The following is a 14935-nucleotide window of genomic DNA, read 5'->3' as shown; positions in this document are numbered from 1 at the left end:
ATGTTCATACTGGAATTTAAAACCTGCTCTGAAACGGTTTAGTGATCACTGCTCTCAGTAAAGGGACCCTGGGGGATTTTATAGTATAGGAAAAAGAGCCTACATACAAGACCAATGATGGTGATTTCATTAGCGGAAATAACAGTTATTGTGACATAGCTAACGTTGCCCGCAGGCCTGGAGAAAAATCTCCTGCCCCTTTCACACCGGCTGAATGGTATTTTTGTTCTTACTCCATGATATTATTTACCTCCATGCCATGAAAAGCATCAGCCACTGGTTTTTTTTCTTGACAACCATAACTGCGGCTGAAATGTACAGGAATAGCTTATATGAGTTAAGATTCCATATGTGCCTCAGAGGTATATGGACCCTCTATCTCATAGATTTTGTCTGTCCGATGTGTAGTATTGGATATTTCAAGAGTCAGCATGGTGTAGTGGTTAAAGAAGAAGAAGAGTTGGTTCTTATATGCCACTTTTTTCTACCCAAAGGAGTCTCAAAGTGGCTTACAATCTTCTTCCCTTTCCTCTCCCCACAACAGACACCCTGTGGGGTAGGTGAGCCTGAGAGAGCCCTGATATCACTGCTCGGTCAGAACAGCTTTATCAGTGCTGTGGCGAGCCCAAGGTCACCCAGCTGGCTGCATGTGGGGGAGCAGAGAATCAAAGCTGGCCAGCCAGCAGTGGCAGACTCTAATCTGGAGAACGGATTTTATTCTCCAGCCCTCCATTCCCAGGGACAGAGAAGGAGAAGCAGGAGGTTGGTCCTTCATGGACTTGGCTATGTTCCAGTAGGACTTCTGAGTAGAAGGACTCCGCTGGGTGTGCCCCAGACCTGGCTAGTTCCTTCAAAAAGGCTTGAGAGTGGAGTTCAAAGAGAACAGACCAGATGTGGCTCCCAGTTCAAAAGGGAGTTGAGCTGGGGGAGTAGAGGTGGAGTAGGGTGGCCCTCAACCCCTGTCCCTCTTCCTCTGAGTCCAAGGGAAAGCAGTTTAGCCAAATCAGACCCTAGGCCATGACAGTCATGTCCTGGGACCCATCATAAGACTTATTTTGGCAAAAGTGATTCCGTGAAATTAGATGTTAGGTTGTAGTGTTCATGGAAATCCTCAACTGATAGCCATTGGCTTCACTGCTCCTTCTGCCCTTCCCAGAGCGATCTGGTTGATGACTTGACTGTACTGTGCTGAGGACAGCCCTGGAAAATCAAACCAGGGTTAAAGTAGGAGGTGTCTATTCATACATTGCTCAAAAACAGAGCTACGACTAGATGCGGCTAAAAAACCAACTTTCAGTTTTGCCAGATCTTGGTATGACATGCCCTAAGTAACCATAGTCAGTAGAGAGTCCCACATTCAGACCTTCACATCCAACCACAATTCATTTCATAAACCTCTACTATTCATGATGTCTGAGCAGAGTCATTGGATACTTGTATGGAAAACTTTGCATTTTTATAAGAAACAGTTGCAGAAGAAGACTACAGTCCTTCCCAACAGAGGAATGGAGTTCCGACAAGCCTGTTCTGACCCTGCTGTATTATTTGTAGTGACCCTCCCATGGTGTCTGCTTTTATGTACTTTGTTTGGCACCTTAGTCTTGCTTTGTAATGACACTGGCTGCCCGCTAAGGATGCTAACAAAGCCATTAAATGTTTTAACCTTTTGAATAAAATGCTTCCCTTTGGCAACATTTTTGCATTTCTATAGAGCCCAAGGCTGGAGCCTCTGAAAGAGGACAATGTCTGCAAGGAAAGAGATTCTGTAAGTTCAAGACCAGGACTGTATTTTTTGTTTACTAATAATGGTGATGAATACAACTAGCCTGTAATAGCTGTAACTGTTTGTGACTTTCAGTAACTGCTTCCTCCTTGTAAGAAGTAGAGCCCTTAGTTCTTACCTAGACAATAAACTACTAGCTTTTTATGAAACCAGAGATTCAACAAGAAAGAGATTCCACCAGCCAAACTGGTTGAGATGCATTCCCAGTCATTTCCTCCATGCATAGGTGCCCTGTTCGCAAGCTGATGAAAACACAAGGTGCACTGTGCCCCTTGCCCACCCCTGCTGTAGATCTGCCAGCTGAATGAACAAAGGCATCATGTTCCCTGAATAATTCACCAAATTACAGAGCGTTGTCATTGGCACATCAGAGAAGAAATGAAGTTCTTTCGGCTTGCCTTTCCCCTTCTTCTCGTTCCCACTCCTACTCCCTCTTCCCCATGCCCAGCTTTCTAAATGGAACCTGGAACCTTTTGGGGACAGGAAGCCTGCCTTTCACGTACATCAGTCTGTCAACCATGTTGTACATAGATTGGTTGTAATGTGATATCGTGCCCATGTATTGGTCTCTCTGGCAAACTCCCTTATTGCATGCCAGCTGCTCCCTTTCCTTGCTTTGCCTTGATGCTTCACCTTTTGCCACAATTAAGAGGAGCCCAGTAGCACCACCTGGAATGCTGCCTCTTGCCCCTGGCAGTAGCAGTAAAGTCCTCTTTCTCAGCCATCACTCTCCATGTTAGCATGCTTGGTTGTAGCTTGCATAACGTTTACCCCCAGGGTAGTCAGCCTGTGGTCCTCCAGATGTTCATGGAGTACAATTCCCATGAGCCCCTGACAGCAAATGCTGGCAGGGGCTTATGGGAATTGTAGTTCATGAACATCTGGAGGACCACAGGTTGATTACCCCTGGTTTACCCTATAAAGCTACAGATGTTTGGGGGCATTTTGAAACACGGAGGAATCCTTAAATGCAAAGGGTCGCTTTCAGTGCCAGGGACATCAGGCCAGCTTGCATGTTGTCTGTCAAAGTGGGGAGCCTCACCCTCCCGTCTCGTCTCCCTCCCTGCAGCACATCCTGGTGGCACAGAGGGAGATCTCCGTGACGGAAAATGGATTAGCGGCATTTCGCCAAGCTCTCCAGTCCTACACAGAAATCACAGCCGAACAGAGCAGCTGCCTACAGTAAGTCTTCCAGAGCTTGACTTTTATAGGTTGCTTGGGAAGAGTGTTTAAGAACGGCCATTGTGGCTTTTGCTGAACTTCTCATCTTCAGCAAGCAAACCTTAATTCACTCTCTCAATAGCCAGGAATGAGCTATTTATAGCACACGGAGGGTATACAGTGCTGCTTTGTACTCAAGACCTGATCACCATCCACCAATGAATCTGTTGCCCTAACAGCAACCATAAAGCAAATAAGCATTGTGGTCCCGAGACAGACTCATTACAGAGAAATATGGCTGCTCCTCTCCCTACACAGATGGCAAAACAAACAGGGACAGAGTGTGCATTTGCTATTTATAATTACATGCTCAAAAGCTGGTGAGTTCAGACTCCCGTATCCCTCCTCCTGGTTCCATAATTATATTTGTTGTTGGAAAAAAGTTAGTAAATTCTTCTGTTCTCCAATGAAGAAACAGGTAGAATGCCTTATTTTGCTAATAGTCGTTGCCTATACAGAACTGAGTTGGGCTGAGGGTCTAACTCTCAAAATCCTCTAAGCATTTGTCAGCCACATTTTTCAATCATTGTCTGGTGATCCCAGCAATGTTTCTACATATTATTGGATATTTACTGGCAGTATTCCTTTAAGGAATCCTGTTTACTTATTTGCGTCATTTGTTACTTAGCTTTCTTGCTGACACTCAACAAACTTTCCACAATTAGAAACAGTGTAATAGAAACAGTATAATACATACAACGAGCAATCCCACATTTTTAAAAACTAGATCACAACATTTGAGACTGCATTGTGAGCTGTATAATACATGTAACAAACCAAGAATACAAAACTGCAAGAAAAAGTATAATCTATACAATTATGAGTACATTGAAGACTACTTAGAAATTCCCAGATGACTATGAAGCCTACCTAGAAATTCACCACAACTGAAGAAAGATGTAGAGAAACTGGTGTGTGTCCAGAGGAAGGCTACAAACATGGTGAGGGGTTTGGAGACCAAGTCATATGAGGAAAGGTTGAGGGAGCTTGGTCTGTTTAGCCTGGAGAGAAGATGACTAAGTGGTAATATGATAACCATCTTCAAAAACTTGAAGGGCTGTCATATAGAAGATGGAGCAGAGTAGTTTTTGGTTTCCCAGAGGGTCAGACCAGAACCAATGGGCTGAAATTAATTCAAAAGAATTTTCGGCTTAACACCCAGAAGAAGTTCCTGACAGAGCAGTTCCTTAGTAGAACAGGCTTCCTTGGAAGGTGCTGGGTTCTCCTCCTTTAGAGGTTTTTAAGCAGAGACCAGATCGCTGACAGGAATGCTGATTCTGTGGACTTAGGCAGATTGTAAGTGGGTGGGCAGAAGGGGTTGTGTGAGTGGTTGGCTCTTGTGGCCCTTTCTTGCATGTCCAGGGAAATGCCAGTCACCACCTTGTGGTTGGGAGGCAAATTTCCTCCAGGCCAGACTGGCCATGGATCCTGATTTGGGGGGGGGGCATCATTAGGGCATGAAATTGGGGTCACTGTGGGTGAGCGGGTAGTTGTGAATTTCCTGCATTCTACAGGGGGTTGGACTAGATGACCCTGGAGGTCCCTTCAAACTCTATGATTCTAGATGATAAAGGAATTAACAACAGATGTGAGGACTTGGTTTGTGTCTTGTGCCTCTCCCCTTTAAAATAAAAAGACCAACAAAGTTCAATTTCTGGGTATAAGTGAGAACTGAGTGACATTGCATGTATAGTGAGATAGGAAGCCAATACTCTGTTAAACCCAGGACCTTCCATTGTCCCAAGTGTTGTAATAACTTGTAATTCAGCAACCTCCCATTCCAGTCTGTTTCTGAAATTCCTTTGCAATAAAACAGCTACTTTGAGGTCACTCATTGTGTGCCCCAGAACACTGAAATCTTCTCCTTCCAGTTTCTCACTTTTGTGATTCTTGATGTCAGATCTGTGTCCATTATTATTATTATTATTATTATTATTATTATTATTATTATTATTATTATTATTATTATTATTATTATTATTATTATTATTATATTTCCTGCCACTCCCCACAGGCTCGTGGCAGATAACAACAGTCTCAAAATCCCCCATTAAACCCCCCATTAAAAGACTATAAAAATAACACGGCGGAAAATACCACTCTCCCCTACCCGAACAAGGGTATTGGGGGATGGAAGGTGATGATGACTACTTCAAACCCCCCTAGGGGGGCAATGTTCTTCCTTGCCAATCCCAGCCTCAACTATAGACCTGGCAGAAGAGGTCCGTTTTACAGGCCCTGTGGAATGCTGACAGCTCCCGCAGGGCCCGCAGCTCACCTGGGAGCTCATTCCATCAGGTGGGGGCCAGAACAGAGAAAGCCCTGGCCCTGGTTGAGGCTAGGCGCGCTTCTCTGGGGCCGGGAACGATCAGAAGGTTTTCTCCCGCAGAGCGTAGAGCCCTGCGGAGCACATAGGGCGACAGGCGGTCCCTCAGGTATATGGGTCCCAACCCGCGTAAAGCCTTAAAGGTTAAAACCAAAACCTTGAACCGGATCTGGACAGCTATTGGCAACCAGTGCAGCTGCCTCAGCACCGGCTGGATGTGGGCCCTCCAAGGTGTGGCAGTGAGGACCCTAGCAGCTGCATTTTGCACTAGCTGAAGTTTCTGGATCAAGGACAAGGGCAGGCCCACGTAGAGCGAGTTACAGAAATCTAATCTGGAGGTGACTGTTGCATGGATCACTGTAGCCAGGTGGTCAGGGGACAGGTAGGGCGCTAGTAGCCAGGCCTGGCGAAGGTGGAAGAATGCCTGGCCCGCTACTCTCTTGACCTGCGCCACCATAGTCAGGGAGGTGTTGATGGTCACCCCCAAATTCCTGGCTTAGGGCGCGATGGTAAGTTGCGCTCCCGCCAAGGTGGGTAAACGCGCTTCCTGTTCCTGCCCCTTTCTTCCCAGCCACAGGACCTCTGTCTTGGAGGGGTTGGGTTTCAGGTGACTCTGCTCGAACCATTCTATCACTGCTTCCAAACATCTGGCAAATGGTTCTGGGGGGGAGTTCGGATAGCTGTCCATTAGGAGATAGAGCTGGGTGTCATCAGCATACTGATGGCAACCCAGCCCGAAGTTCCGCACCAGCTGGGCCAGAGGACGCATAAAGATGTTGAACAAGGTGAGGGGAGAGAACCGCGCCCTGCGGGACCCCGCAAGGTGGGGTCCCTATGTAGTGAATGGAAGGACATAGTTGGCATTTAATGGCATGTACAATGTTAGATGTAGAAGTAGGTCCAGTGATTGTGTTGTCTGGATGTTTGTGGCAGCAAAGTAGGCATCTGGGTTTATTGCAAGCTCTAATATCAGTGTCCATGTTCAAATTAGATGTTGTATTGTTCTGGGTGAGCAGGAGTTGTTTGAGCTTGGGGGGATGTTTGTGGGCAAGGAAAGGTTTGCCCCCCCCCAGTACTTGTGAAAGAGAACTGTCATTATTTAGTAGAGGTTCTAAGTGCCTGATGATGCATTGAATTGTTTTGAGTTGGGATCTGTAAGTGGACACTAGTGGTCATCTCATCATGCAGTCCAGTGAGGAGTGACCCCCTCCTCTCCGCTGAAACTTTCCCCCTATACTATGACCATCAACACATCACATATGTCCCCACTCCAAATCATAAGTTGTCACTGTTGGGTTATCAGGAAAACAGTCTGTATGTATGTAAAAAACCTGACACAGGGCTGCCATTTTCAGTGGAAACTCCATGTGGAAGCATGTGAAAAGCATGATACAGGGCTGCCATTTTCAGTGGTAGATCCATGTAAATTTTATTTATTTATTAGAAGAAGATAGATTAATTTACCAAACTTAACATTTGCACACACCTTGAAATGCTGGAGGGAATGAGACCTCCTTATTGTCATGTGAGGTCTGGTACTGATTCATGTGAATGAAGAATGTTATCATGTTCAATCATTTCATTTGAACCAAGGAAATGTGGATGTACAGCAAATCAGATAAGCCTTGGTGTCTGCCGTTCTGTGTGCATGGGCTGTGAGATAACATAAGAAACCCATAGGTTCCTTTAAAAACCCTGGCAGTTCTTTAACGTCTGCATGAAGGCTATTAGCATTTCTATAAAAATAACAACAAAAGCCTATCCATGAGTCACTGTAGATAAGTAATTATGGTACAGGAGTCAGGCTGGCTGTACACACTGGAGTCTTATTTTTGTATACTATGCACAGCCTGGTGTGTAGTGATAACATTTTTCTTCCCGGCTGGTCTTCTTTCCCTGCAGTGTGTCTGCCCACAAACTGACAAGTGAGGCATGCTTCATCCTCTACGAGTTCTGGCAAGATGTGCCTTCATGGAAAAGGTTGGTGGTTTCCTACAATTCATGCTGTGTTTCTGTAGAGGCTGAGTTTAAACGTACATGGCCAGTTCATTAAGCCACTTTGGATTTGATCGTGTAGCCAGATCCCAGTTGTTCAAGTACAGTCAAGTTTAGAAATGCCATCATTCAGCTCATTTCTAAAAGTTTGTGGGGAGCAGTTCATTATCAACTAAGAGGCCTGCTGGATGTGAATAATGTCCATCTATCCTGGCACCCTTTATCTCACAGTGGACAACTAGAAGCCCCTGAGAAGCCCACAAGCAAGCAGACAATACCCCTCCCTCCAGCGTTGCTGCCCAGTAATTGGCACTCAGTAGTACATGAACTCTGAACATGGAAGTTCATTCTGTTATTATTGCTAATTACTAGGGCCCAAGCCTGTTGCATTCACAAATGCAATGAGCGCTAGATTAGGGGAGTGAAGTGAAAGAACTCTGCAGACAGCCTCCCCATCCTCCTGTAAAAGCTGCAAGCAGCTGTTATAGAACTCACCGGGGTGGGGGGGCGGAAGGCGATTGGCTGGCTGCTGGACAGATAGGCAAGCCAGTTGGAGGAGGTGGCACTCAGGGGCGGGACAGCCGCCCTGAGTGGATGTTAAGAGCTGAGTGGCACTTAAGCCATGAGACATGGCCTTAACAGAAATATTAAGTGGAACAAATAATTGCTAATCAAAAGAAGTGCCTTCCATGAATTTTGCCCAGTTTTGTGGCAGTGGATTTCCTATATTAATTGCATATTGTGCTGTGTGAGAAGTAGTTCATTTTTGGCTGTCCTGTACCTGCATGATTATCAGTTCTCTCCATCTGATTTTGCCATTCTTCAAAGATGTGGGTCCTAAATTCCATCTAAACATCCGGAAGAAGTTCCTGAGAGTTAGAGCGGTTTCTCAGTGGAGCAGGCTTCTTCGGGAGGTGGTGGATTCTCCATCTTTAGAAATTTTTAAACAGAGGCTGGATAGCCATCTGACGGAGAGGCTGATTCCGAGAAGGCAAAGGGGTGGCAGGTTACAGCAGATGAGCAATTGGGATGTGAGTGTCCTGCATAGTGCAGGGGGTTGGACTAGATGACCCATGAGGTCCAACTCTATTATTCTATGATTCTAAGCAATGGAAGTCTAGCTTACGTGAAGTTGATTGAAGGGAGTGATGAGATACCCCTCTACTCTCCTTCAGTCCAGCAGGATAGGCAGAGAGAAGTCCTAAAGAAATACCTATAAAGTATGCCTGGCATTGTAGCAAGGGAATCAACAAAGTTGGGACAAAGAAAAAAAATATTATTGCTTTAGATAGGTATACTGTGACAAGAGGGTCAAAGATAATAGGACAACACCTTATAAAAGTGCTTCTCACATCTCATATCAACACATCCTAATTCAGGGCTCTTCTGTATTCTCATTTTATGTTCCACCTGAGTTTTGCTCCCTCTGGCTTACATCACCCTTTGTCCATCCTAACAACCTGCAGTTTAAAACTGCAGGGAGATATGCCCGATCAACAGAGGTGTAATAGAGGGAGCCAAGTCAGAGTGCCTTTATTGGCATAAAAATAGAGGAAGCAAAACACATGCAGAAACAATAAATAAAAATCAAATCCTGAAGCAATAGGGACACATAAGCAACAAAAATGAGAATACAGAAGATTCCTCAGTGCGGGGGGATGCAGGAGCAAAGCAGTACTTCTTCCAGAGCGTGAGAAAGGTGAAGAATGGCAGAGGGCCGTCAGTTTGTTACAGAGGTGAAACTGGGATCAAATTCCCTGTAAGGTGAAAAACTGTTTGTGACATTCGTACATGGTAGAAAACTGTACAATTACTACTAAATTGTATTGAACGGGGCCTGCCCCCTTATTGCTTTTAGAAGTACAGGCTAGTCAAGGCACAGCTATTATATATACCGCTATAACTTTTCCAATTGCTTTGCAGCCATCTGCAGTCCAATTGCAGCAAGAAGTTCCAGCGGACTCTCGATGATTTATTGGATTCTCCAGAACTTTTGACTACCATGTTGTTTCCAAGTAAGTATGTTTCAGGACAAAACTGTGCTTTTGTTCCTATTTGTATTATTCCTTTTGAAAGAACTTAAAGAGCATAGAGCATTTTTCATACAGTGATCATAGTGCATATATAAAGTTGGTTGCAAATTTCAGAACTAACTTGCATGTAGCCTGGTTTTATACAGATTTACAAATGCCATGCCATTTAGTGTAATTTCCTCCTCCGTTTAATAAGAAAGGAAATAGAAACCGGTTGATTAAATAGCATTTGGAAATAACTCCACATAGATAAGGAGGGCTCCATTATATTCATTGCTCGTATTGTCACCTGTGAGAGATGAGGTTTGCATAGGCAATGGAGTTGTATTTCTTTGCCTTGTAGTCAGTGCAAAGCTGTCTTGGATCAAATTGTTGAAATCACAGATTGGAATGTCTGAGGTCCCAAATATGAATAAAAGTTTTTAAAAATCTTCTGCCAGCTAATTTCCTAAAATTAGATTCTTCAGACATTAAACTCAGGCTGCATAGCTCTGAAATTTGCAGCAAAATTTAGATATGCACCATGATCATGTCTAATGAAATGTTCTGTGCTCTTAAGCGCTTTCCAAAGGAAGGATATGAGTGTCTATTGTGCCCATTGCACATAGTTTGGAATTTCTGCCCAGGGTGGTTCTGTAGAGCAAACTGTCTCACTTTCTGCCTGTGTGAACTTTGAGAACATCTCGTTTGTTTTCTCAGCTTCCTGGTGGATCATGAACAACAACTGATCTCCTCTGGCATTTCTACAAAGCAACCAGCATGCTGATGGATCAAACGTTATCCTTCAAAGGCAGCCTCCCTTCCTGGGTTATTCTTCTCCATCCCCAACTGCTACCATGCCTCTTTCCTCCTCTATATTCTCGTGGAATGCTTTTTATCTTCTTTTCCTCAATTGCTGTAGGAATGGGAGAGCACTTCTGATTGCACCCTGCCATCATTCCTGATTGTTATTTGCACCCTTCTACAATTTCGACATAACCCTTTCACATGAATGATGTCATAGCCTTGCTAGGCTTTCTGGCTATGCAAACAGTGTATGACAGAAGCTCCGTGGGAGGGGGATACAAAACCATCTAGTGAAGTGTGATGGTACCTAAAGGGAGCATCATTCTGAAGGACAGAAGTTATAATGGAAGGTCCAAATTGAGAGTTTGTCTATTATTATTGTACAAACCTCCAGAGGTTAATTAAAGAGAAGTCAGAAAGATTTTGAGGGAGTTGTGACCAGTGTTTCCCTGCCTTGTGTCTCAATTTATCGTGTGCTTAGGAGATGTCTACCGATGAGAATTTTAAAAAAGGAGAGAAAAGATTTTCTAGAATAAATCCGTGCTTTGCATGGAGGCCTGTTTGTATCTGTGATTCTGTAAAAAATTGGAGAAACCATAAACATAACCTGCCTTGTAGGCTGAGAAACAGATACTGTGTCCATAGCTTGGGTGGTTTTAAAGGGGATTAGACAAATTCATGGAGGATACATCAACCTATATCTACAATGGCTAGACAAGAGTCTACTCATGCAGCCTGCTACTGAATTCCAGTTGATGGTGGGCAAACATCACCTTCATTCCATGTTTCTGAGCTACCTGGTTGGACTCTCTGGAAACAGGATATTAAATTAGCTGGGCCTTTAACTAATCAAGCAGCATACTGGTCTTATGCTAAACAGCAGCCACTTGCTTATGCGAAGCCCACCTTCCTTGCTAGTGAGACCCTTTCTTATTGTTGCAGACATACAATACCCTCAACAGCACATTCTTTATGAACCAGCTTTTAAAAAGAGATTCAGCTCTTGATTCCGAGAGATGAAATATCTGAGAAACAAACTCAGAAAATTCTTCCAGACTGGTGAGAATTGTCATCAGGGCCAAACTGAATTGGCCGACCACTCGCCTACTGATGGTTTCCCAGATTACTAATCAGTCTTCCCTCCTGGTTTCTGCTTCATTATATGTGATGAATCTCACTAATCAAAGCAGGGTAAGAATATTACTTAATTCATGACTAGCCTTGTATATTTGTTAGCATATTCTCAAAGAAACTCTGAGAATGTAGATGCATATAATTATTCTCATAAATTATATTCTGAAAACAAATATAATACCAATTTCTATGAGGAAAGGTTGAGAGAGCTTGGTCTGTTTAGCCTGGAGAGAAGAAAATTAAGAGGTGATATGATAACCATCTTCAAATACTTGAAGGGCTGTCATATAGTAGATAGAGTAGATATTTTATGTTGCTCCAGAAGGGCCGGCCAGAACCAATGGTTTGAAAATAATCCAAAAGAATTTTCAGCTAAGTATCTGGAAGAAGTTCCTGACTGTTAGAGTGGTTCCTCAGTGCAACAGGCTTCCTTGGGAGGTGGTGAATTCTCCTTCTCTGGAAGTTTTTAAGCAAGCAGCTAGACAGAAATCTCACAGAAATGCCAATTTTATTAACTAAGGCAAATTGTGAGTGGGTGGGCAGGAAGGGTTTGTCTCTTGTGGTCCTTCCTTGCATACCCAGGGAATTGCTAATTGCCACTGTGAGATAGTAGGTGAATTTCCTCCAGACCAGGCTGGATTCTGGAGATTTTTGGTGGAGGCATCACTTGGCCATGAAATTGGGATCACTGTGGGTGGGCATATAGTTGTAAGCTCCTGCACTGTGCAGGGTGGTTGGACTAAATGACTCTGGAAGTACCTTCCAACTCTGTGATTCTAATGATGGAGTTTTGAGCCATGGCTTTGAAGTGTCTCTGATATATCCAATGAAGTAATTTCATTTCTCTGATGAATACTGTTTCTTTATTGCTCTCCAAGGAGATCAAGGTCATTAAAAGGGATTTTCCAGTGTAAACCTCATAACAGTTGTTGTGCAAACCTAAACAGAGTTATATACTTATAAGGCCACTGAGTTTATTGGACCTAAAAAGGTGTAATTTGCTAAGGACAGCAGATAAATTATGAATATGAAAATTCCAAATGCAGAAAATCCATTGAAGGGCATTGTGTTGTTTTGGATCTCTATTTCTAGTCCATGTTTTTCACACATATATGGGAGCCTGCAAGTATAAAATGAGAATAATGGAAGTGAGTGCCAGATCAGAGTTTGGACTCTTAAAGAGTTGGGTCTAAGTTCCCTACAGCCACACAACAGCTGTGGGGAATGGCTTTTTTACAATAAAGAGCCTAAACGGACTTGGAAGACAACTGCAGAGGAGAAAAGAAAGGGCTCCTGCCACTCCCCATTTCTCTGTGCTGAAACAGTCCCGGGAAGTGATTTTTTCCATTTTTGCTGCTCCACTTGGAGTATTCTGTGCAGCAAAATTGGGGAAATAATCCCCCTCAACAATGTTTAGGCATGGAGGGAGAATAGAAATACCAGCCTCCAGGTCAGACCTGTGGGGCCCCTGGAATTACAGCTCATCTTCAACTTATCATTTCCTGGAGAAAAGGGATACTTTGGATGAAGGACTTTATGGCATAGTACCCCACTGAAGTCCCCGTCCTCCCTAGGCTCCAGCCCCAGATCTCCAAGAGCTTCCCAATCTGGATCTCCAAAGGTTTCCGAACCTAACACACTTGCACACACACATCTCCTGTTGGTGACCAGGGGGAACCTGACAACCCTAAAGGGGAGGGAGGTATTTCCACCCCCACTCCCACAGTGACCTTCTTAGCCCGTTTGAACGCTCCTTTATTTTTTAAAAGCCATTCCCCTGCAGCAGCTGTGGGGCTACAAGGAACTCATTGAAAGCCGAAGCATCTAGTTTGGATCTCAGCTTCAGAAGAATGACAATTGTCAGGGAAAGTGATAGCTGCTCCCTTTCCCTCTGGGGAAGGTTCAAGCTTTCTGCTAAAAGAAACAAACAAAAGGCAGTAGGAGCTTTATGGCTGCAATGTTATCTGTAATTTGGCTCTGAAAGAACAAAAGGACTGTTGCCTGCAACCTCTTAGGACATGTCTACACCACAGACCTCCTAAACTGGCTTCACAGTTATTCCATTTTCTGGGAAACTCTAGGAACTGTGGCTCTGTGACACGAAAGAATCGCTCACTGAGAATTCTTTGCACCGTCACTAAATATCGATTTCTAGAACATTCTGGGGACTCTAGGACAGTTAAACTAGTACAAAACTAGTATGTCTCTAGCTATTTGTCAATATCCAGTCAAGCAATACATTTTTCCTAGTTTTAAATAAAGCGGACCTTTCTGAGACACAGAAAATTTGCATGTTTACAAAAATAAGAAAATAAATTCTCCTAAATGGTGGCCTGATGCTTTGCATTATGCATATATTCTTATTATAGTAGTTCTCTTACAAATAGGGAAGAGCAAAAAAAAAAGTTCATTTTCAAACAACAGAAAGCTAAAGATCAGCCCAAGGAGAGAATAGTTATCAATTTTATGAATGCTTAGTTACTTATTTTTCTTTTTCGGTGTGTGCTAGGCTGTGTCTGTATTAAATAATCCAAACATGACTGTGTCTTCCAGGTTCCCTGTCTCTTTCTACACAGTCCACAGTGCTACTCTGATCTGGTTAGGTTTTGGCCTGTCTCCTCTGATTAATTCTCTTAATGTTCTTTGTTTGAATAATAAATGCTAAAGAGAGAACCACTTTTTTTGTTCTTACCTCTTTGGGTACTTTTCAAACGCATACATGCACGCACACATTGCACGATAAGAAGCCTGGCATGTTCCAGAAATTCTTTGAGGCTTCCCTGAAAGTTGGAGATGGCATGGTAGATCTGCCAGTGTCAGTGATTCATTCATTCACTTTGCAAGCTAATGGATTGTTAAAACTGACTAAAATCAGCTTGCGAGAAAATGGTGAGTCATTACTGAGATGGATATCTTCTCACTGTTTTCCTTTATGAATGAGTGCAGCCATGGATTAATGTTTATCAATTTACGTATTGTATTTAAAACTTTCTGAAAATGCTAAAAAGAATCCAAAGCCTACTTCAAGCATAAAAGGGGGGGGGGTGTCTTATGGGCATGTTCTAACAAGTTTCTAGAACACCAATGTTTACAGATGTGTTGCAGTTGTACCAGTGACATTTCTAGGACTAAATTTCTGATCAATCATATAACTTTCCCAACTCTCGCTGCTGCATCCCGCTGATCTCCATGAACTTGCTCACAGGGGACAGGGAAGGGGGAGCAATCTACAGCAGGAAGGATCTGACCCAATATGTTATCATGAATATTAAGTGGGTTCTTTCTCAGTAATAAAAATAATTGGATTTCCATTGTTCAAAAGGACTTCATGCATTGCTGTTGTTTCCTGAGGAAAATGGAGGGGGGGGGACAACATATTTATTATAATAAAACCAAATCAACAAGCTTCTCTTTCTACCTGGGTGTTGAATGTACCAGATGAGAATCCAAGGAGCAGTACTTTGTACAATTAAGGAAGGATATGGATTGTCTAAATAGAGACACTTAATCTTCCAGTACTTTTAAAGGTAAAGGTAAAGGTATCCCCTGTGCAAACACCGTGTCATGTCTGACCCTTGGGGTGATGCCCTCTAGCGTTTTCATGGCAGACTCAATACGGGGTGGTTTGCCAGTGCCTCCCCCAGTCATTACCGTTTA

The 14935-nt window shown here is 43.5% G+C and overlaps 1 protein-coding gene across 1 annotated transcript in view; it reads left to right on the top strand.

The window, feature by feature from the left end:
- NECAB3 (N-terminal EF-hand calcium binding protein 3) overlaps positions 1-13952 on the top strand; it is a 94317-nt gene extending 80365 nt beyond the window's left edge. Inside the window, exons 9-13 of the mRNA XM_077335286.1 lie at positions 1712-1765; positions 2853-2965; positions 7233-7310; positions 9249-9340; positions 10058-13952. Of these exons, the coding sequence (XP_077191401.1) occupies positions 1712-1765; positions 2853-2965; positions 7233-7310; positions 9249-9340; positions 10058-10086 (366 nt within the window). The 3' untranslated portion in view covers positions 10087-13952. The remainder of the gene's footprint in view (positions 1-1711; positions 1766-2852; positions 2966-7232; positions 7311-9248; positions 9341-10057) is intronic.
- Positions 13953-14935: the final 983 nt, after the last annotated feature.

Source organism: Paroedura picta, chromosome 4 (assembly GCF_049243985.1).
Source record: "Paroedura picta isolate Pp20150507F chromosome 4, Ppicta_v3.0, whole genome shotgun sequence".
In the NCBI taxonomy this organism is placed as follows: Eukaryota; Metazoa; Chordata; class Lepidosauria; order Squamata; family Gekkonidae; genus Paroedura; species Paroedura picta.
The sequence above is the reverse complement of the archived record's forward strand: the minus strand, read 5'-3'. Positions and strand labels throughout refer to the sequence as shown.